Source organism: Rhinopithecus roxellana, chromosome 15, assembly GCF_007565055.1.
Source record: "Rhinopithecus roxellana isolate Shanxi Qingling chromosome 15, ASM756505v1, whole genome shotgun sequence".
NCBI classification, from domain to species: Eukaryota; Metazoa; Chordata; class Mammalia; order Primates; family Cercopithecidae; genus Rhinopithecus; species Rhinopithecus roxellana.
The window spans coordinates 5893392-5916611 of NC_044563.1; the positions used below are offsets into that span (position 1 = coordinate 5893392).

A 23220-nucleotide genomic window follows, 5' to 3' on the forward strand; every position below is an offset into this window, starting at 1 on the left:
TTGACATCACAGGCCAGCCTGTCTGCACCAGTCCTTACTATGCCCATGACCATCACTCTGAACTGCCCACTTGTCTCTCCTCCTCATCTACTTACTTTGAGACAGGGCCTCACTCTGTTGCCCCGGCTGGAGGGCAGTGGTGCGATCATGGCTCACTGTAGCCTTGATCTCTATGGGTCAAACAGCCCTCCTGCCTCAGCCTCCTGAGTGGCTGGGACTACAGGCATGTACCACCATGCCTGGCTTTTTTTTTTTTTTTTTTTTGAGACAGAGTCTGGCTCTGTTGCCCAGGTTGGAGCGCAGTGGCATGATCTTGGCTCACTGCAACCTCCACCTCCCGGGTCAAGCGATTCTCCTGCCTCAGCCTCCCGAGTAGCTGGGATTACAGGCATGCGCCACCATGCCCAGCTAATTTTTGTATTTTTAGTAGAGATGGGGTTTCACCATGTTAGTCAGGCTGGTCTCGAACTCCTGACCTCGTGATCCGCCTGCCTCAGCCTCCCAAAGTGCTGGGATTACAGGCGTGAGCCACCACGCCTGGTTTTTTTTTTTTTTTTTTACTTTTTGTAGAAACAGGGTCTTATCATGCTGCCTAGGCTGCTCTTAAACTCCTGGGCTCAAGTGACCCTCCCGCTTCAGCCTCCTACAGTGTTGAGATTACAGGCGTGAGCCACCGCACCTGGCCCTCTTCCCTTCTTTCATTGTATAAGGGGTTGCATAGCGCCCCTCAGAAAGATACACCCATGTCTTAAGGCGTAGAATCTGCGAACATAACCTTTTTTGGAAAAAGGGTCTTCGCAGGTTAAGGATCTCAAGACGAGGTCATCTTGGATGATTTGGGTGGGTCCTAAACCCAGTGACAAATGTCCTTGTAAGAGGCAACACAAACATGAAGAAGAGGTAAAGACGCAGACTACAAAGGAGATGGACACATCAAGATAGGCAGAGGCTGAGGCGGTGCATCCACAAGCGTGGAGCACCTGCACCCAGAGCACTGGAAAGGCCAACAAACAGATCCTTCCTGGAGCCTCCAGAGGAAGCACAGCCCTCCCAACAGCCTGGTTGCGGGCTTCTGGCCTCCAGCACATCGGGGGAATCCATTTCTGTTGCTTTAAGCCATCCAGTTTGTGGTAATTTGTTACAGCAGCCATGGGACACTAATACACATGGGAATTAAAATAGCAAATGGTGCCAGGCACCGTGGCTCACGTCTATAATCCCAGCACTTTGGGAGGCCGAGGCGGGTGGATCACCTGAGGCTAGGAGTTCAAGATCACCCTGGGCAACATGGTGAAAACCCGTCTCTACTAAAAATACAAAAAATTAGCCTGGTATGGTGGTGGGCGCCTATAATCCCAGTTACTTGGAAGGCTGAGATAGGAGAATCGCTTGAACCTTGGGAGGCAGAGGTTGCAGTGAGCCGAGATCGCACCACTGCACTGCAGCCTGGGTGCCAAAAGTGAAACTCTTGTCTCAAAAAATAAATAAATAAAATAAAATAAAATAGCAAATGGACCAAGTCCCTGGGAACTCGCGTTATTCTATCCAGTTAACCAAATGTGTCCAACATCCCAACAATGGGAGGAAGAGGAGGCAGCCTGGAGGGAGAGCTGGCCACTCCCAGGTGGAAGAAATGACAGAAGACACTCTGCTCCCCGCCCCACCCAGAAACACTTCACAGTGTCCCTCCTCAGTCTCAAGGATTAGGTGCTTGGTTTTTTTGAGATAGGGTCCCTTTGTCACCACCACCACCCGCCCTTTTTTTTTTTTTTTTTGGAGACAGAGTCTCATTTTGTTGCCCAGGCTGGAGTGCAGTGGCGCAATCTCAGCTCACTGCAACTTCCACCTCCCAGGTTCAAGTAATTCTCCCACCTCAGCCTCCCCAGTAGCTGGGAATACAGGCACCTGCCACCATACCCAGCTAATTTTTGTACTTTTAGTAGAGATGGGATTTCACTATGTTGGCCAGGCTGGTCTCCAACTCCCAACCTCAAGTGATCAGCCTGCCTTGGTCTCCCAAAGTGCTGGGATTATAGGCGTGAGCCACTGAGCCCAGCCCAGGGGAAGCATTTTTTATAGGGATGGGTTCTCACCATGTTGCCCAGGCTGGTCTCAAGTAATTCTCAGATGGTTACCATGCAGGGGAGGAAGGACTGTGGTCACAGCTGTGCAGGCCCCTCCCCCAAGCCCTGGCGCACAGCAAGGCAGTGGCAGGCAGAATCCTAAATGCCCCCTCATTTCCTACCCCAGTCCCAGCACAGCGTCATGACCTTATGTGGCAGAAGGGATTCTGTGGATGTGATTAAGGTTATTAATCAGCTGACTTGGAGTCTATCAAAGGGGAGGCTAATCTAATCCAAAGGTGGCTGAACGGAATCACAGGGGCCTTTAGAAGCAGAGCAGGCTCCCCAGCTGGTGGAAGAGGAGCAAGTTGAGAGACTCAAGGTGCAGGAGGGACTGATGCAGGGAGTCCCCACTGCTGAGGCAAAGAGGCCACGGGGCGAGGACCTCGGGTGGTCTCTAGGAGCTGAGAGTGGTCCCCGACCAAACCGGAAAGAAAACAGAACCTCAGTCCCACAACTGCCACCTGCTGAGTGAGCAAGGAAGCCTATTTCTCCACTGAGCCTCCGCTGAGGGCCCAGCGTTGCTGACACGTTGATTCCGGCCCTGTGAGACCCTGAGCAGAGAACCCAGGTGAGCCATGCCGTGCCTGGACTTCTGCTTTACAGACCCGAGACAATCCGTGGGTGTTGTCAGGCCAGTGGCTCACACCTATAATCCTAGCACTTCGGGAGGCCACAGCAGGCAGACTGCTTGAGCCCAGGAGCTGCAGACCAGCCTGGGCAACATGAGGAAACCCCGTCTCTACAAAAAACATTAGCCAGGTGTGGTGGTGCGCACCTGTACTCCCAGCTACCTGGGAGGCTGAGGCAGGAGGTTCGCTTAATTAAGCCCAGAGGTCGAGGCTGCAGTGAACTGTGTTTACGCCATGGCACTCCAGCCTGGGCAACAGAGCGAGATCCTGACTCAAAAAAAAAAAAAGTTGGTATTGTCTTAAAATGCTGTTTGTGGTGATTTGTTCTGCAGTCAAAGAAAACAACCTCAGAGGCCTCAGGACATCTGGACGTCTCACTGAACCCCAGCGGGAAACGACTGGCATCCGGCAGAGCCCACCGCCCAGCTGAGGCCATGTGCGCTCCTGCACTGGCCTCCGGCCTCCTCTAGGGGTCTGGGTTAGAGGCCGCCCTGCCCACCCTACTCCCCCCCGCCGCCAGTCCCCACGTACAGAACTCCTCCTGGCTGACTTCCTCCACTGCGTGGATGCCAGTGAGGTGGGCGACGCGGCCCTGGACACGAGTCCGCTTGTCCCCGGTGGTCTTCTCCACACGCTCGATCATCTGCTGTTGGCGGTCGATCCAGTAGAGGTGCTTGCCAAGGACGGTCAGGCCCAGAGGCTGCACGATGTTGGCGTCCTCCAGGGTCAGGCGGTTGGCCCCTGCAAGCAGCACAAGGGCCCCCCTGAGCGGTGCTGACCTCCAGAGCTCGCCCCACATTCAGCTTGGGAGGACAGAGGTTGACAGGGCTGCCAGGGAGCCAGGGGTATTTCGTGCTCTGGACAGGGATGGGAGCTGCAGCAGAGTCCCTGGAAGCAGGCCAACCCAAGCCAAGCCCTCAGAAAGCCCTGCTCCCCCCTGGGCTGGGTTCGGGAGGAAGGGCATCAGTTCCAGCGGCAGGCCTCGGTCACTGGCCCCTGCAAGCACGGCCCCTCCCCTCCCCCACCCACCCCATCGTAAGAGGAAAAGCCATGGGGACCTGCGCCCCCTCTCTAAGCACCAACTCTCATTTCTCTCCAGTCCTCACGGCCTAACACAGCCCAGAGCAGAGCAGCTGCTTGTGCAGGTGCCAGGGGCAGAGGCTAGGCTAGAGTCCTGCTCCATCCCCGGCTGTGGGGCCCCAAGCAGCTCGCTCACCCTCTCTGAGCCTCATCTTCTGCCTCTGCCCAGTGGGGCTCACTCAGAACCCCAGCCTGGAGTTGTCAGCGTGAGGACTAAACATGCTACATGCAAAGTCTCCGGTGCGGTGCTGGGCTCACGGCAGGTCCCGGACAATCTGGCAGCTGCTGCCATTACTGACAAGGAAGGCAGGGTGTCTGCGGGCAGGGCAGGCCCCGGGGCGCGTACCTGACAGGTCGCAGCTCTCAATGCGCTTCAGGTCTGCGTCCACCCAGAACAGCTTGCCCAGTATGTTGTCCACCACCAGGGCCACGGGGCGGATGAGGCCGGTGGTGAAGAGGACCTCGCGCTCAGTGCCGTCCAGGGCCGCGCGTTCGATCTTGGCTGCCCGGTCCTGCATGTTGGTGAAGTACAGGTACCTGCGGGAGGGTGGCAGGTGAAGGATGGGTGAGGGGACGGCGTCTCCTCAGCCAGCACGGAGCTCAGGGCACCCAGCTGGTCTGTGGAAAGGCCCTGCCTCTCAGGGCTGCCCGAGGCTGACAGGTCACATTCTGTACTAGTTGAACAGTGCTCCCCAAATTCACGTCCACCTCAGAACCTCGGAATGTGAGCTTATTTGGAAACAGCGTCTTCACAAACGTTACAAAGGATCAAGATACGACCACAATGGGTGAGGGTGGGCCCTAAAGCCAACTGAAGTGTCCTTAAGTGACACAGAAGAGGGCACGCAGTGTGCCATCAGAGAGACTGGAGTGACATGACCACAAGTCAAGGGATGCCTGGAGCCACCAGAAACCCAAAGGTTCCCTCAGAGCCTTCAGAGGGCACAGGGCCCTGCCACACCTTGATCTCGGGCTTCTGGCCTCAGGAACTGTGAGAGAACAAGCGTCCACTACTCTCAGCCTCTTAGCTTCTGGTAATTTCTGACAGCAGCCATGGGAGACAGATGCAGGCCCCCACAGCTGCTAAGGACCCCGGAGCCCTGGCCGTTGGGAGACCAGCTCAGCTGGCTCCTGCACAGCTACCTTACAGACCGGGGGCTCCCGCCCACTGACCCCACCGTGTGCTGCAGAGGCTGCACCACTGTGGCCGCCACTCCTACCAATGAGGAAACTGAGTCTCCCAGAGGTTATGCCACTCGCCTGAGGTCACGTGGGCAGTAAGTGGCCGAGTCAGGGCTCAAACGCTGGGCTCCTGGCCCAGGACCTGTGCTGGCTGTAGCTCCCGTCTTCATGCCAGCCCCCCAGCTATCGGAGGAAGGCCATCGCGCTCCTGTCCGCAAACATTGCCATGCTCAGTTTGGAGCCTGAGTTTCATGTCACGTGGGTTTCGGTCTCCCTCTTTCCCTGGCTATTCCCTCTGGAGACCTTCAGGTCCTGGGTGCCTTCCCACCAACCAGAAGCTCTGACGACCACCAGGTGGGCGCATCGGGGGCCTCCGGGAGGAAGAAGCCCAGGAGCCCCCTGCGGTGGAACAGGAGCAAGTCAACGGGCAGCCCCCATGCTGTGGAAGGGATTGCTGCACAGGGTTCAAGTTTCACAGGGATGGTGCAAAACCTATCAACTGCAACTCCCGTTGGCCAGCGCTGCCCTGTGACCTCTCAGCAGAGCTACCCCATCCCTTCCAGCCCTCAGGGCTTTCTGCTTCCCTGGAGCGCCCGTGAAAGAGTCTGTGTTTGCTTTTGGGATCCTAGAAAGCCACCCATGGGATCACCGGGGTGGAAAATCACCCCAGCCTGTGAGAGGCTGGCATTCGGCCGAAGACACGGCGGGCATTGCCTGGGGGCAGCACCCCCACCCACCCGTTGGCCTCCTACCCTCGCTCCGCATTGACGACGATGGCCCTGGGCTTGTCGCGGTCCCCACGCAGCACCACCCCCATGGCTTCCCCGCTCAGCCTGTGGACGTTGATGGTATTGGTGGCCTCGCACGTCCAGAACAGCGTCCGGCTGTAGATGTCGATGCTGAGGTCGTGGGGCTGCCTGTCTGGGTTTTGGCCTTGGCTCAGAGAGGTCAAAACAAAGGGCTGTAAGACAAAGAAACCAAGACTCCTGAGCACTGGCAGAGACCCCCGGGCACTGGTGGAGACCCCCGGGCACTGGTGAAGACCCCCGGGCACTGGCTGGAGAGCTCTGGCAGGACAGCAGAGGCTACCGTTCTCGAGTTTAGCCTAAAAGTCAAATCCCAGTACTGGTGTGGGGGTCTCTCCTCTTCAATCAGCTCCTAACTACATGCCCGCCCGAGTATGTCAGAGCGATTAGGACAACGGTCTCTGGAAGAGTTCTTGCTGCCTCGGACTTGAGGCCTCATCAGCCAACCCGCCGGGGGACCCAGCTGTGTGCCACTAGCCTGGCGCTCCCATGAAGGCTCTGCTGACGGCCAAGAAGGCACCCAGGACCACAGGGCCCTTCCCAACACGTCCCTGTCTTCTCCACCTGCTAGGACGTAAGCTTTTGGACTGCGGCCTTCATGTCCTATTTTCTCTGCAGGGCACCAGGACAGCCAGTGTGGGGGCCACCCCTTATAACCCCTTCCCCTAGGGCAGGAGGCCAGGTGAGGGGGAGGCCAGGTGAAGATGGGGGACAGGTGAAGGTGCAGGGGTGGGTGAGTGGGTGAGTGGGTGAGGTGAGGGTACAGGGGAGGTGAGGGTGGGTAGGGCATGTGAGGGTAAAGGGGCTGGTACAGATGTGGGGGTAGGTGAGGTTGGGGGCCAGGTGAGGGTGGGTGGGAGCAGATGAGTGTGGGAAATGACCCAGAGTCCTTCTTGAGAACGCAGGGCAGCCACATCTCTCAGTGACTCTCAAGGACTCTCCAGGGTCACCGGCCAGGAGATGCTGGAGCGCTGCCTGAGCCCAGCCCACCCTCTGCATCTCAGGGGGAGCCTGCGCTTTTGGGGCCTCGGAAACAGCATCCCTTGGGAGGGATCTTACTGAGCTGATGTAGGAGGAGAGGACAGCCCAGAAGCCTATTGCCCGGGGGGATCTGGTCCCTTTGGGTTACCCCGAAAGACAGCTGCATCCAAGATCCCGAGTGATTTGGCCTGGGGCAAATGGCGCCTGGAGAACCTGGGCTACTGCCACCCAGGCCTGAAGGAAAAGCTCCCCTCCCTCTCCCCGTCCCTTGAGTCAGAGGGAATCATCTCAGGATGGTGCTCTGATAGTAACTCTTTTCAGACTTTATCTAGGTCTTTCAGCAGTTAGGGAGGCAGCAGTGGCTCATGCCCGTGATCCCAGAATGTCGGGAAACCGAGGTGGGAGAATCACTTGAGCTGAGGAGTTTGAGACTAGTTTGGGTGGCCGGGCGCGGTGGCTCAAGCCTGTAATCCCAGCACTTTGGGAGGCCGAGACGGGTGGATCACGAGGTCAGGAGATCGAGACCATCCTGGCTAACACTGTGAAACCCCGTCTCTACTAAAAAATAAAAAAAACTAGCCGGACGAGGTGGCAGGCGCCTGTAGTCCCAGCTACTCGGGAGGCTGAGGCAGGAGAATGGCGTAAACCCGGGAGGCGGAGCTTGCAGTGAGCTGAGATCTGGCCACTGCCCTCCAGCCCGGGCAACAGAGCGAGACTCCGTCTCAAAAAAAAAAAAAAAAAAAAAGAGACTAGTCTGGGCAATGCAGCAAGACTCCATCTGCATCAAAAAAAATCAAACCAACCAAACAAAAAAACACTAGCTCGGTATGGTGACGCACGCCTACAGTCCCAGCTACTCAGAAGGCTGAGGTGGGAGGATCACTTAAGCCTGGGAGGCCGAGGCTGCAGTGAGCTATGCCACCACACCCCAGCCTGGGTGCCAGAGTAGGACCCTGTCTCAAAAAAATACAAATAAAACAAAGTCTCTAAGTAGATAAAAAGAAGCTTCCGGCCGGGCGCGGTGGCTCAAGCCTGTAATCCCAGCACTTTGGGAGGCCGAGATGGGCGGATCACGAGGTCAGGAGATCGAGACCATCCTGGCTAACATGGTGAAACCCCGTCTCTACTAAAAAAATACAAAAAATTAGCCGGGCGAGATGGCGGGCACCTGTAGTCCCAGCTACTCGGGAGGCTGAGGCGAGAGAATGGCGTAAACCCGGGAGGCGGAGCTTGCAGTGAGCTGAGATCCGGCCACTGCACTGCAGCCTGGGTAGCAGAGCAAGACTCCGTCTCAAAAAAAAAAAAAAAAAAAAAAAAAAAAAGAAGCTTCCTCCCCAGGCCCAGCCTCTTGGACCCAGGTGGAAAGGGTGCCTCCCTCCCCTATACACACACACACCCCACACACCACACACACACACACACACCCATGCTCACACCACCACACCCCAGCCTGAAAAATACAAATAAAGTCTCTAAGTAAATAAAAAGAAGCTTCTTCTTCCCCAGGCCCAGCCTCTTGGACCCAGGTGGAAAGGGTGCCTCCCTCCTCTATGCATACACACACACACACGCACACCACACACACACCACACACCCACACCCACACACACACACACACACAGCCTTGCTGGGCAGCTGCAAAGACATCATCACTTTCATCGGACACGAAGGATCATGTGTCTTTGTAGATAACAACATCCACATCGCCAGAGAGCGATGCACCCTAGGGGGCCGTGTGTCAACGCCGCCAACTGAACAAATTCCTTCCTAAAAGCCACCGAGCTCTCTAGCTGCGGACCCTGGCCTGGTACAGCTGTCAGGCTGGACGACAAGCAAGATTCCAGCTACCCTGGCAAAACCAGGCTCACCGTGGAGGGTGGGTCTGTGGGAACCAGATGCAAAACCAGACTTTGGGACAGCAGTCTGGAGAACCACCATCTGAGAAACGTGTACTGTGTGACATGACACCCTGGCTACACTCCTCCCAGGCACAAAAACAACACAGCAAACTTCACACGGCTGGCCAGTTTCATGAACCCTGAGTTCTTTTTTTTTTTTTTTGACATGGAGTATTGCGTGAGACGGAGTCTTACTCTGGAGTGCAGTGGCGTGATCTTGGCTCACTGCAAGCTCCGCGCCTCCTGGGTTCACGCCATTCTCCTGCCTCAGCCTCCCGACTAGCTGGGACTGCAGGTGCCCGCCACCATGCCCAATTAATTTTTTTGTATTTTTAGTAGAGACGGGGTTTCACCGTGTTAGCCAGGATGGTCTCGATCTCTTGACCTTGTGATTTGCCTGCCTTGGCCTCCCAAAGTGCTGAGATTACAGACGTGAGCCACCGCGCCCGGCCCCTGAGCTTTCTTTTTAATGTTAAGTACAAATACTTACAATTAGTGCAAAGTTTCTTACCAGAATCCTATGCAACACCACAGGCAACACACCTTTTCCTCACTAGAAGAAAACCTTCACCATGGAAGGAAATGTTCATAGTGGCTTATTCACGACAACCAGAGGAGGAAGCAACCTGGCACCCGTGGATGGATAAATAACAACATGTGGTCCGTACAATGATTTTTTTTTTTTTTTGAGACGGGGTCTCACCGTGTTGCCCAGGCTGGACTGCAGAGGCACAATCTTGATTCACTGCAACCTCTGCCTCCCGGGTGCAAGCAATTCTCCTGCCTCAGCCTCCTGAATAACTGGGATTACAGGTGCGCACCACCACACCCAGCTAATTTTGTACTTTTAGTAAAAGCCAGGGTTTCACTATGTTGGCCAGGCTGGTCTCAAACTCCTGACCTCAAGTGATCGGCCCATCTGAGACTCCCAAAGTGCTGGGATTAGAGGACTTGTGCCACCACACCCAACCCTTACAATGGGTTATTACTCAGGCTTAATTTACAGAAGGAAATTCTGACACAGGCTACAACACAGATGAACCTTGAGGACACCACACCACGTGAAAAAAGCTAGTTACAGAAGGGCAAATATTGGTATAATTCCACTTACATGTGGTACCTAGAGAAGGCAGAGAGACAGCAAGTAGAATGGTGGCTGTGAGAGGGAGATGAGGAGTGTGTTTAATGCAGACAGTTTTGGTCCGAGAAGGTGAAGTAGTCTGGAGATGAATGGCGGTGGTGGTTACCATGTGAACTGACTGAATGCCACTGAACTGTCCACTGCAGAACAGGTAAAATGGGCTGGGTGCGGTGGCTCACGCCTGTTATCTCAGTACTTTGGGAGGCTGAGGTGGACGGGCTGCTTGAGTCCAGTTCGAGGCCAGCCTGGGCAACACGGTGAAACCTGTCTCTACATAAAATACCATTAGCCAAGTGTGGAGGTGCACAACTTGAGCCTGGGAGGTGGAGGCTGCAGCGAGCCAAGAGCCCACCACTGCACTCCAGTCTGGGCGACAGGGCAAGACCTTGTCTCAAAAAAAAAAAAAAATGCCAGGCACAGTGGCTGACGCCTGTAATCTCAGCACTTTGGGAGGCTGAGATGGGCGGATAACCAGGTTAGGAGTTCAAGACCAGCCTGGCCAACATGGTGAAACCCCGTCTCTGCTAAAAATTACAAAAATTAGCTGGGCATGGTGATGGGCCCCTGTAGTCCCAGCTACTCAGGAGGTTGAGGCAGAAGAATCGCTTGAACCTGGGAGGCGGAGGCTGCAGTGAGTCGATACCGCGCCGTTGCCCAGCCTGGGCGACAGAGTGAGACTCCGTCTCAAAAAAGAAAGAAAGAAGGAAAGAAAGAAAGAAAGAAAGAAAGAAAGAAAGGAAAGAAAGAAAGGAAAGAAAGAAAGGAAAGAAAGAAAGAAAGAAAGAAAGAAAGAAAGAAAGAAAGAAAGAAAGAAAGAAAGAAAGAAAGAAAGAAGAAAGAAAGAAAAGAAAAGAAAAGAAAAGAAAAGAAAAGAAAAGAAAAGAAAAGAAAAGAAAAGAAAAGAAAAGAAAAGAAAGAAAGGAAAGGAAAGGAAAGGAAAGGAAAGGAAAGGAAAGGAAAAGAAAAGAAAAGAAAAGAAAAGAAAGTTACAATGGCTGGGTGTTGTGGCTCATGCCTATAATCCCAGCACTTTGGGAGGGTGGGGTGGGCGGATGGCTTGAGTCCAGGAGTTGAGACCAGCCTGGGCAACACAGTGGGTCTCTACAATTTAAAAAAATCAGCCAGATGTGGTAGTGTACACCTGTAGTTCCAGCTACTAGAGAGGCTGAGGTGTGAGGATCATTGGAGCCCAGGAGGCTGAGGTTGCAGTGAGCCATGATCGCACCACTGCACTCCAGCCCGGGCACTGGGGTAAGACCCTGTCTCAAAAACAAGAACAAAATAATTAAAATGGTAAATTTTATGTTATGTATATTTACCACAATACAAAATAAAAACAATTAATAGAAAACAAAACCTCGGCCAACTGGATGATAATTTAGCCACCATCTTTTGGAAGAGCAGGGGGACCCCTGGTAAAGAATCAAAGCCAGCGTCCACAGAGCGGGGCGGCTGCAGGAGGCTGAACCTTAGCGACAGACACGAGTGGGGAAAAGCACGTTCTCCAAATTCAGTGGAAAACCTTCTGGGTTTTCTTCCAAGTCTTCATCACTTCTGCCTACTAGACACTAGAAAAGAATGCAGCGCCAATGAGACTCTAAGCAATGTACGCCCAGGAGCTTTCTCAGCACGGGAGCCACACATCCATCAATTAACACGTCCCTTTCTCCAAAGGACTCCATGTGACAGTCACCTGTAGCAAGCAAGATGAAAGGAATCCATTTCCACCATCTGCGCCACAACAGAGGCAGTGATCACAGCTGCCCAGGAGAGAAGCTCCAGGGAGCCGGGCATGGCTCTGAATTTCAATTCAGCTGACTTTTGCCATCAACCAAGGACACAGACCTCACAGTACAACTCAACTAGAAACTGCTGCGGGAGGAGGGATCTGGTGGAAAGGGGCGTCCAGCCTGTCTGGACAGCACTAGCCTTCAGATGGGGGGCACGACAGCGGAACTGACGGCGGACATGGCGACCCATCTGAAAGTCTTTCCAGATGCTCAGCCTCTCTCTGCCTCAAGAAAGTACCAAGATTTCATCACAATAACACAAGCTCCCACACCGATGCTCAGTGGAGAAAGAGGCCATGTGGCTCTGTAGTTTTTTGTTTTGTTTTGTTTTGAGATGGGGTCTCGCTCTGTTGCCTGGGCTGGAGTACAATGGCGTGGTCTCAGCTCACTGCACCCTCTGCCTTCCAGGTTCAAGCAATTCTCCTGCATCAGCCTCCTGAGTAGCTGGGACTACAGGTGCTCGCCACCACACCCAGCTAATTTTTGTATATTTAGTAGAGATGGGATTTCACCACGTTGACCAGGCTGGTCTTGAGCTCCTGACTTCATGATCCACCCGCCTCAGCCTCCTAAAGTGCTGGGATTACATACGGGCTCTGTAGTTTTTATAAAAGAAGGCTGCTTAGGAGCCAGGCCTGTCCTGGAATTCTACACTAATGAACCTGTTGTGCCCCATGCTGCAGACTCCAGGTGGGCCTGAGGCCGCCGTGAGCACATCATTCCTGGAACAGGTCACACAAGCCTGACATCGCAAAGTGGTTGCTTCCGCTACAGCACTTGTTTTTTTATTTTTTATTTTTTGAGATGGAGTTTTGCTCTTGTCACCCAGGCTGGAGTGCAATGGTGCGATCTTAGCTCACTGCAACCTCTGCCTCCCAGGTTCAAGTGATTTTCCTGTCTCAGCCTCTTGAGTAACTGGGATTACGGGCACCCACCACCACGCCCAGCTAATTTTTGTATTTTCAGTAGAGATGGGGTTTCACCATGTTGGCCAGGCTGGTCTTGAACTCCTGACCTCAGGTGATCCGCCTGCCTCAGCCTCCCAAAGTGCTGGGATTACAGGCGTGAGCCACCATGCCCAGCCTAGTACTTGTTTTAAAAATGCAAATCTGGCTGGGCCGCGGTGGCTCACGCCTGTAATCCCAGTTATTCGGAGGGCTGAGGTAGGAGAATCGCTTGAACGTAGGAGGCAGAGGTTGCAGCAAGCCGAGATCACGCCACTGCACTCCAGGCTGGGTGACAGAGTGAGACTCCATCTCAAAAAAAAGCAAATCTGTTCCAACGCCGTGATGTATTAGACAATTTGAGCACAGCACGGTTTCACATTTGCTCATGCACAATTTCCTCCGTGAGACACATTAAGCGAATGCAGAAAACCACAGCTGGCAGGGAACTGCGCAGGGTCACACCCACACACACGCCTCTGTCTCTAACCTCCCTGGGCTCACTGCTGGGGCCATGACCCACTCCTCTCCACACCTGGGGTGAGAACTTTCCATCTGATTTCCCACAATTCTCCTTCCAGCGCTTCACAAAAACTCACGCGCTGCACTCTTCCACACTCAGGAGCCAACTCCAGATCTTCCCAAGGTAAAGTGCTGTATTTATAGCAGCGTTAACGTTTATAAATGCACAGTATTGTGGGATATATCTAACCATTTAATGTGTAAAAGGCGCTCTGCTATTTCCCAGGTTCCTCTCTTCTCTTACATGTCATTGACGGAGATTTTGGGGGCTGTGCCCTGGTCCCCCTTTTCCTATGAGTCGTGTCATTTTTACCGTGCGATTCTGCAGTGTGGTGACTTTTAGAAGCACATATACTGCATTGTAGCAGAAATGACTGTACAATTCCTACAAAATAAAGGATAAACCTAGATTAACCAGTACCAACTACCTCTGTATGACACAAGACCACTTTTCTTTCTTGGAAAGAAAAAAAATCCTGTGGGGTTTGACCTCACCATGACTACTTAAACTACTAGGAAACCCAGTTTCTACAGATAATCACAGTCTCGTGGTTCCACGCAGCTCAGGGTTATACCCCGTGACTATGTAATCGAAGCCCAAGTCATCGTTCACCCAGAACCAAATTCTGTTTCCTCCCTCTGCTAAGGACAAGGGCAGCAGCCTGGAAACCAGTAAGAGGCGCACCTTGGGAAGCACCCCGCACCCTTCCAACGGGGCACCTGCCTGGGTCCCATCGTCCTTGGCTCGCTTGATGTTCTGGCGGCCGTCCACCCAGTAGATGAACTTGTCCAGTGGGTCATAGTCGATGGCTTTGACGTTCCTCAGCCCATGCAGGGGCAGGATGAGATCCGGGCTGTGCTGGTCATCTGGGATCATCCGACTGATGGCAGATTTCTGGCTGAACAGCAAGAAGGTGGTGGGCGCTAGAGGAGGCAAAGACAGGGCTGCAGGTGGGTGTCTGGAAGCCAAAGAGGAGCTGGCGGGCGGGATAGCACACCACTTGACTACAACAGGTGGCTCGGCATCCACCCCACTGGAGGTCCACAGGAAAGATGGGGGGACCAGGGCTGTCTCTCGGGGGTGCACTATGGGGAATTTCACTCTTCATGTCATATGTATCTCTGCTGTTTCAAAGTACAAGTGTTATTTTTGAAATAGATTTATTTATTTATTTATTTATTTATTTATTTATTTATTTAGAGACGGAGTCTCGCACTGTTGCCCAGGCTGGACGATCTTGGCTCACTGCAAGCTCCGCCTCCTGGGTTCACGCCATTCTCCTGCCTCAACCTCCCGAGTAGCCAGGACTACAGGCACCCGCCACCACACCCAGTTAATTTTTTGTATTTTTAGTACAGACGGGGTTTCACTGTGTTAGCCAGGATGGTCTTGATCTCCTGACCTCGTGATCCGCCCGCCTCAGCCTCTGAAGTGCTGGGATTACAGGTGTGAGCCACCGCGCCCGGCCATTTATTTATTTATTTATTTATTGAGACAGTTTCGCTCTTGTTGTCCAGGCTAGAGTGCAGTGGCACAAACTCGGTTCACTTGAAACTTCTACTTCCCAAGTTCAAGCGATTCTCCTGTCTCAGCCTCCCGAGTAGCTGGGATTACAGGTGTGCCCCACCCTGCCCGGCTAATTTTTTATTTTCAGTAGAGATGAGGTTTCACCATATTAGCCAGGCTGGTCTTGAACTCCTGACCTCGGGTGATCCGCCCACCTCAGCTTCCCAAAGTGCTGGGATTACAGCCATGAGCCACCATGCCCAGCCCAATAAATTTCTTTTCTTTTTTTTTTTTTTGAGACGGAGTCTCCCTCTGTCGCCCAGACTGGAGTGCAGTGGCTGGATCTCAGCTCACTGTAAGCTCCGCCTCCCGGGTTTACGCCATTCTCCTGCCTCAGCCTCCCGAGTAGCTGGGACTACAGGCGCCCGCCACCTCGCCCCGCTAGTTTTTTGTATTTTTTTTTTAAGTAGAGACGGGGTTTCACCGTGTTAGCCAGGATGGTCTCGATCTCCTGACCTCGTGATCCGCCCGTCTCGGCCTCCCAAAGTGCTGGGATTACAGGCTTGAGCCACCGCGCCCAGCCAATAAATTTATTTTTAAATGATGAGAACTTCAGACAGAAGGCAGGTAATGGTGGTAAACACTAGTGGTGGAATGGTAGTGAAACTCGTACCCATGACTGTGTGTGCAGTTTGCTATGTGCCTATGTGTACACCAGTGAACTGCAGAAAACCGGGCAGAGTCAACGACAAGCCCAGGAGGAGACTGTCCTCGAGGGTGTCGGTGAGCAGCACATGCCACCACAGGGCAGCCCTGGAATCAAGCTGGGCCTCCTCTCAGGGCACTGGCAGCAGGACCGGAAGAACCAGCTCTCTAGCAGGACCAGGACATCCAGTGGCCTCTCCGTCTCAGCCGCAAACAGAGTCTCCTGGCCTGAGTCCTGCCTGGGTTCAGAAGCTGCGGCACTTCGGGCTACAGTGGCTGGTCTGAAATCCAAGTCATGGCAGCAGGTCTGCCGGGCACAGGACGGGGACTGTGAGTCATGGCAACTCCTCCTTGCCATGGGTTACCTGCACCTCCGTTTGACTCTCCAAGATCATGGCCCCAGGGAGGCATGGTGAGCAACAGGACTAAAGACAGTCCAGGCATGGGAAGTCCCAGACTCTGGCCCAGGCCCATCTCCTGCCAGCCTGGGCCTCGAACAGCCCCTTAACCTTTGCAAGCCTCAAGTTCCCCATCCATGCAGCTGGGACAGGCAAGACCAGCCCTGCCGGTGCCCAGGTCTACATGAGACTCCAACGGGGCCTGGATGACAAAGAGCTTTATGAACTATCAAGTTCTGCGTAGGGAGTCATAACCAGCTCACTGCTGATGTCATGGGGCAAGAGCCTGCCGACAGGAAGCACGTGTACTCTAGAGGGGCCACAGGAAAGTCACTCTTCTCTTCACTGACATGAGAACAAAGAGGCTCACCTGCTTCCGAGGGTCAGGGCAAAAATTCCCCGAACTGATGCCAGGCTGCCTGGCAAGGGTTCAGGAGCAGGGACTCTTGAGCCAGCCTGCCACAGTCAACCCTGGCTCAACCCGTTCCGGTCGTATGGCCTTGGGTGGGTTGCCACACCTCTCTGTGCGTCGGGTTCCTTGTATGTGAAATGGGACCATGCTACTCCCCACCCTCCAGGCTTGAGGAGTAAATGAGCGCTGTGGAAAGCACTCAGCATCGTGCTGGCAGTATGAGCGAGCACCCTTCCCCCGCGACTGGCTTTCACACCCAAAGATCCTTTCCGAGACCTGCCAGCTGAGGGGTTTTGGCCATTTACCTGTGTCCTGATGAAGCAACAAGTCCACCCAGACTGGACCTGGACCTCGACCTTCAGGTAGCATCATGCGGCTTGTGCAGTGCACAACCTACCCAACCATCTATGTACACCCAGGAACCCCAGATGAGAAACTCCTTTCAGCATCAGCTCCCAGAACCAGTCTGATCTAACCAGGGAGTGAGGTGCAGGGACCGCGAGGCACTTACGGCTGCAGTTGCGGCTGCTGGGGTCCAGGGTGTGGTGTGAGGCACAGCCGCAGCGGTGGCCGCCGGGGATGGCAAGGCACAGCTGCCCGCACTGCCCGTTGTTGTGCATGCAGTCGTTGAGGCCATCCTGGCGGGAGGAGTGGAACACTAGGATGTCCATCACGAAGTCCAGGTGGCCCTGGATGAGGGTGCGGTTCTGGCCGCTGGTCTTGTCGGCCCGCTCGATGCTGTGCAGATTCCAGTCCGTCCAGTAGATATAATCGCTGTACTGCGTCAGACCGAACGGGTGTGGGAGGTCGTCGGCAATCACAACCCGCTCCTGACCTGCGTGGACACACATGGGCACGGTGTCAGCAATGGCACAGCCAGGCCACAGAGCACAGGGCGCCCTAAAGGGACAAGCCGGAGTTCAACCCTGCAGCCTAGTGACCACGTGAGTGCCTTAAAGTGTTTGGCCACCTTGGAAAACCGGCAAGATCCACTGAAGAGCAGGCAGGATCTACTAATATTAAGTGACCTGGCTACAGTCACACAGTTGCTAAGCGGCAGGGCCAGGATTACTACCCAGGCAGGCAGTGAGGCTCCATGTTCCTGTTCTCACCATGTCAGGCCTGGCTATGCATCCTTCACTCCCGCAGCAACAAGCCCGGGCCTTCCATGTTATGATTCAAGCACTCAGTAAACATCTGGAGCGTTTAAGTCCAAAACACGTACAGCAGAATGACGGCCAGGCTGCAATGCACATGGCCACCCTCATTGGCAGGGTCACATGAATTTCCAGGGCTTTTGCTGGTTTTCATCTGAGTCTGTCCTCACTCCAGGGTGATTAATGAGCTTAATCATTTCAGGCAACCACAGCTGTGCTGTGACTGGTTTCTCGCCTGGCAACAGGTTTGCATGCAGCCTGGATGAGCTGGGTCACGGGATTCCTTGCAGAGCTGGTGACAGTCACGAAGTCACGTGCAAACCTAGGTACTGGCCTCACAAGCCAGGGTGCAGCCCACCCCCAGCAGCAACCAGGACACGGGGTTCAAGTGCCAGCTCTGCCTACGCAGTACGTGGGACAAGGCATGCAGCTGGCCGATGCCCCAGCCTTCTCATCTGTAAAATGGGCACAACCACACCCACTGCAGATGGCGAGTAGCCGTGGTGGTCAGAAGCCAAATTCTTGCTGCCCTTCCTGAGTGGTTCGACATGGCTGATGTGCTCAGAGGTTCTGCTAGGGTCAAGGTCACCAAAGGTCCCTCTGCCAGGGGCCAAAAGTCAGGGCTGCCCAGGTGACCCTCTCCTCCCTTGCCTGCCCTCAAGCCAAGGGCTGCCTGGGAGCTTGGACCTGAGCCCTCAGAGTTTTTTTCTTTTCTTCCTTTTTTTTTTTTTTTTGAGACAGGGTCTCACTCTATTGCCCAGGCTGGAGTGCAGTGGCACGATCATAGCTCACCGCAGCCTCAACCTCCTGGGCTCAAGCAATCCTCCCATCAGACCTCCCAAGTAGCTAGGACTACAGGCATGAACCACCATGCCCAGCTAATTTTTTAAAAAATTTTTTGCAGAGATGGGGGTCTCACTACATTACCCAGGCTGGTCTTGAACTCCTGGGCTCAAACCATCTGCCCGCCTTGGCCTCACAAAGTGCTGGGATTACAGGTGTGAGCCACTGCACCTGGCCCTTCAGAGCGTCTGCCCCTGACCTTCCACTCTCCCGACTTGGCAGGGGGATGGGGGTCTCTTTGTTGAGCATGGTGGCTCCTGTCACCTGCCATATCACCCAGGGCAGCTAACGTAACTACTCTAGCAGAACAGAGTTTGCAGTCCCCTGCTCTGGGTTCAAATCCTGCTCCTGCCGCTGTGTGCCTTGGGATAGGTTTTTTTTTCAAACTTCCCTGAGCTTCATTCTCATGATCTGGAGAAAGGAGATGAGAGCACCAGCCCCTGGGTCCCGGGCATGTGGACACTCCCAGCACGATCCCTACACACGGTGGGGCTCAGGGCTGGGTGGGGATTGAGTGCCGGCCCTGGTGTCTCGGGGGGATCCTGAACTCACCAGCTCTGTGACCTAAGGCAAGTCATGTGGCTTCCTCAGGCCTCAGCTTCCCCAGCAATGAAAACCTCCACCACGTGCGTTAGAGTCCTGGCACAGGGATTAGCTGTGACCTGGCGCTCAGCAGGTGCACAGGAAACAGCTGTCACCAGAGCCTCTCCCAACACAACTGCAACAACGGCACCCAGGGGTGGACAGGGACAACCCCCACAGCAGAGGGTGAGGCTGCTGGGCAGGCGAAGGTGTGGCCACAACTCCTGCCAGGTTGGGGAATTGCAGGCCACAGGGCATGTGCGGCGGGGCTGGGAGGTGGCCAACGTCCAGCTGCCCTGCCCTCCACGACCAGCAGGCCCCGGCCCGGCCCTCACCCAGCATGTTGGACGACTCAATCATGTTGGTGTCCAGGTCGGTCCAGTAGAGGCGCTGGTCAGCGTAGTCAATGGTGAGGTCGTTGGCCCGGCCCACCTTGTCCACCAGCGTCATGCAGTTGGTCCCGTCCATGAAGGCCCGCACGATCCTCGGCTTGCCGCCCCACTCGGTCCAGTAGATGTAGCTGGAAGGCACAAGGGAGAAGGGCAGGCTCGGTGAGTCCACTCTCACCGCAGGACAGCGGGTGGCGGGGAACGCAACTGCCCCCATCTCTTCAGCTCAGCCCTCCCCGTCCTGGAGAAAGCCACGCGCAGGAAGCAGGGAAGGGCGAGACCCTCGCCCCCTGCCACACACATATCCCTCCAGGGGTGGTCACTGGGCCACCTCCCTGAATTTCCACAGTGGCTCACTCGTAAGGCGAGTAAATACCCATGTACAGACACAAAAACAGACGCACAGACAGGGCGAGTGTGTGCTGGAACATCCCCCTAAGCTTGGCCGGATGTTGGGGACATGGCAGAAACCAGGATGGACACGAGCACATCACAAAACAAGACCTCAGGGCAGGGGAGGCCTTGCAGGATCCGGACGTAAACTCGGCTCTGGGGTCCTCCCCCAGCAGCCCCTCCTTCCCTCTTCTTTTAGCAGATTCAGAGGAGGAAATGCACATCCTCATTCCAGAATTTTCTAACTTTGACCTGCCCTTGCTCTAAAACCTGGACCTCTTTCTATGTCCTGCCATCCTAAAGTCTTCCTTCCTTCCCTAGCAGAGCAGGTGACAGGCAGAGATTGGGCTGCTGCACACATCACAGATGCTTTACGGGCTGGTCGCTGTGCCCACTGCACAGAAAAGAAAACTTAAGTCCAGAGAGACGCCCCCCGGGGCCTGTCTGACCCCAGTGCCCAAGGCATGGCCGCCAGGATGCCTGGCAGCTACAAGCACGTTTACTTCTCGAGGTGGGTCCTAAGCTGTGGCTCAGCAGCCTCCAAGAGGCCATTTCGGAGGAGCTTGAGGTCCGGGGACCTCAAAGTCAATTCTGGATCGTGGTTTTGGCAAAAGAGTACAAAGCAAGGAGGCCTGGTTGGGAGCCTGAGACAGCACTTCCTGGCCCAGCTCTGCTCTAACTGGGTATGTGACCTTAGGCAAGTCACTGGGTTTCTCTGAGCCTGTTTCTGCATCTGTAAAACTGACACAGATACTGCCCTATGCAGGCTCCATGGACGCTTTGGCAAGACGGCCCAGGTGAAAGCAGCCAGCACTGGGCCTGACACAGCCTCAGCCCCTGCTCCACGAATGAACTCCATGAACTCTGAGGGTCCTACCAGTCCTGGACATCATCAAGGCTAATCACCGAGGGCCACACGGGCAGCCTGCCACCTTGCCCAGTTGGCACTCCCTCACTGTCTCATACAGAGAGGTGGACACGAGGACACACGGCACAGGCAAACCCTTACCCTTTGGTGGGATCCAGGGCCAGCGACCTCGGGTTGTCCAAGTCCCTCCACACGAGGACTTGCCGGAACTGCCCGTCCAGCCTCGCCACTTCGATCCTGTTGGTCCCGGTGTCGGCCCAGTAGAGGTTCTTGCCCATCCAGTCAACGGCCATGCCCTCGGGGTAGTCAAGGCCAAACTCCACCACGTGCTCCACCGAACTCCCATTCATGAAGGCGCGGCTGATGGTCTGGCAGCAGGTGAGGAGGAAAAGGGCCACGTTTTAGGAACAAGCATCTTTTTGGTTTTTTTTTTTGAGACGGAGTTTCACTCTTCCTGCCCAGCCTGGAGTGCAATGGTGCGATCTCAGCTCACTGCAACCTCCACCCCCTGGGTTTAAGTGATTCTCCTGTCTTAGCCTCCCAAGGAGGTGGGTGCTCACCACCACGCCCAGCTAATTTTTTTGTATTTTTAGTTGAGATGGGGTTTCACCAGGTTGGCCAGGCTGGTCTCGAACTCTGGACCTCAGGTAATCCGCCTGCTTCAGCCTCCCAAAGTGCTGGGATTACAGGTGTGAGCCACCACGCCCAGCCAGAACCAGCGTGTTTTGTAGACATCTCCCGAGACGCTTGGCCACCAGGAGCAGCTACTGAACACATTCTGGACAAGATCACCAACATTCAAGTTTTTAAATGAACGTTTGAAATTTAGCAAGACACCTTTTTGGAAAAAGCAACTTGGAGATTTTATATACATATATATATAATATAAATTATATTTATAAATATATATTTACAAATATACATTTATATAATATTTTAAAATTATATATATTTATAAATATGTAATATATATATTTTATATATATACATATTTTTCCCCATGCAGACAGGTCTTGCTCTGTCGCTCAGCTTGGAGTGCAGTGGTGTAATCTCAGGTCACTGCAGCATCAACCTCCTGGGGCTCAAGCAATCCTCCCAACTCAGCCCCCTGGGTAGCTGGGACTACAGCTGTGTACCACTACACCCGACTTATTAAAAAAGTTTTTTGTAGAGATGGGGTCTCACTATGTTGCCCAGGCTGGTCTCAAACTTCCGGGCTCAAGTGATCCTCCTGCCTCAGCCTCCCAAAGTGTTGGGATTACAGGCATGAGCCACTGTGCCCGGCTGTAACCAGCACACAGATAATAAAAGCATAGTTAAGCCTAAAAAGCACAGTTAAGCCTAAAAGGGAACATCTGTGCAGTGGAGTATTTCACACGTTTTAAAGATTGTGCCAAAGAGTGTGTCATAGCGTCGTCAAATACCCGTTGTAACATCAAGTGAAAAAATCAGGATACAGAATTCTGTGTAGCATATGTCTGTGATGATGAGAAATGCTATCTTAGAGAAAAAGACTTGAAGGCAATATGCTGGGGTGTCAGCAACGGTCGTCTCTGGCTGGAGAGGTTATGGACAATTTTTATTTTATTTTTTATACTTTTCTATATATTTTCTTTTTTCTACAAAGAACGCTTGTGACTTAAAGTCATAAAAAATATTTTAAAGATATGTAATACAGGCCGGGCGCGGTGGCTCAAGCCTGTAATCCCAGCACTTTGGGAGGCCGAGACGGGCAGATCACGAGGTCAGGAGATCGAGACCATCCTGGCTAATACGGTGAAACCCCGTCTCTACTTAAAAATACAAAAAAACTAGCCGGGCGATGAGGCGGGCGCCTGTAGTCCCAGCTACTTGGGAGGCTGAGGCAGGAGAATGGCGTAAACCCGGGAGGTGGAGCTTGCAGTGAGCTGAGATCTGGCCACTGCACTCCAGCCTGGGTGGCAGAGCAAGACTCCGTCTCAAAAAAAAAAAAAAAAAAAAAAAGATATGTAATACAAATAATAGAATAGGCTGGGCATAGTGGCTCATACCTGTAATCCCAGCACTTTGGGAGGCTGAGGCAGGCGCTTGAGCCTAGGAGTTTGAAACCAGCCGGGGCAACATGGGTAAACCCTGTCTCCACAACATAAAAATCAGCCAGGTGTGGTGGTGTGTGCCTGTAGTCCCAGCTACTAGGGAGGCTGAGGTGGGAGGATCACTAGAGCCCAGGAGGTCGAGGCTGCAGTAAGCTGAGATTACACCACTGCACTCCAGCCTGAGTGACAGAGGGAGACCCTATCTCAAAAACAAACAAACACAAATCCAGAAAACAAATAGTAGAATAATAAATGAGCAAACATCGTAGTTGTCCAATACTTTAGAACAGAGGTCAGCACACTTTTTCTGTAAAGGGGCGGATGGTACATATTTTAGGCTTTAGAGCCCATACAGATCTGCCACAACTCAACTCAGCAGCACAAAAACTGCCACAGACAATCCACAAACAAATGCGCTTTGGTGTGCACCAATCAAATTTTCTTTTTTTTGTTGATACAGAGTTTCGCTCTTGTTGCCCAGGCTGGAGTGCAATGGTGCCATCTCGGCTTACCACAACCCCCGCCTGCCAGTTCAAGTGAGTCTCCTGCCTCAGCCTCCCAAGTAGTTGGGATTACAGGCGTGCACCGCCGTGCCCGGCTAATTTCTTTTGTATTTTTAGTAGACATGGGGTTTCTCCACATTGGTCAGGCTGGTCTCAAATTCCCAACCTCAGGTGATCCGCCCGCCTTGGCCTCCCAGAGTGCTGGGATTACGGGCGTGAGCCACTGCACCCAGCCACGAATCAAACTTTCTTTACACAATCAGAAGGCCAGCCCATGGACCAGTTTGCT

General features: G+C 53.8%; 1 protein-coding gene across 2 annotated transcripts in view; it reads right to left on the reverse strand.

Annotated features, from left to right (window-relative positions):
• LRP5 (LDL receptor related protein 5) overlaps nucleotides 1–23220 on the reverse strand; it is a 140837-nt gene that overhangs the window by 21168 nt on the left and 96449 nt on the right. For both annotated transcript variants that reach the window (XM_030918485.1, XM_030918486.1), the window contains exons 10-16: nucleotides 20495–20721; nucleotides 19039–19223; nucleotides 16633–16956; nucleotides 13824–14023; nucleotides 5770–5978; nucleotides 4182–4372; nucleotides 3287–3496 (exon numbers count right to left, since the gene is read on the reverse strand). In XM_030918485.1, the coding sequence (XP_030774345.1) occupies nucleotides 3287–3496; nucleotides 4182–4372; nucleotides 5770–5978; nucleotides 13824–14023; nucleotides 16633–16956; nucleotides 19039–19223; nucleotides 20495–20721 (1546 nt within the window). The remainder of the gene's footprint in view (nucleotides 1–3286; nucleotides 3497–4181; nucleotides 4373–5769; nucleotides 5979–13823; nucleotides 14024–16632; nucleotides 16957–19038; nucleotides 19224–20494; nucleotides 20722–23220) is intronic.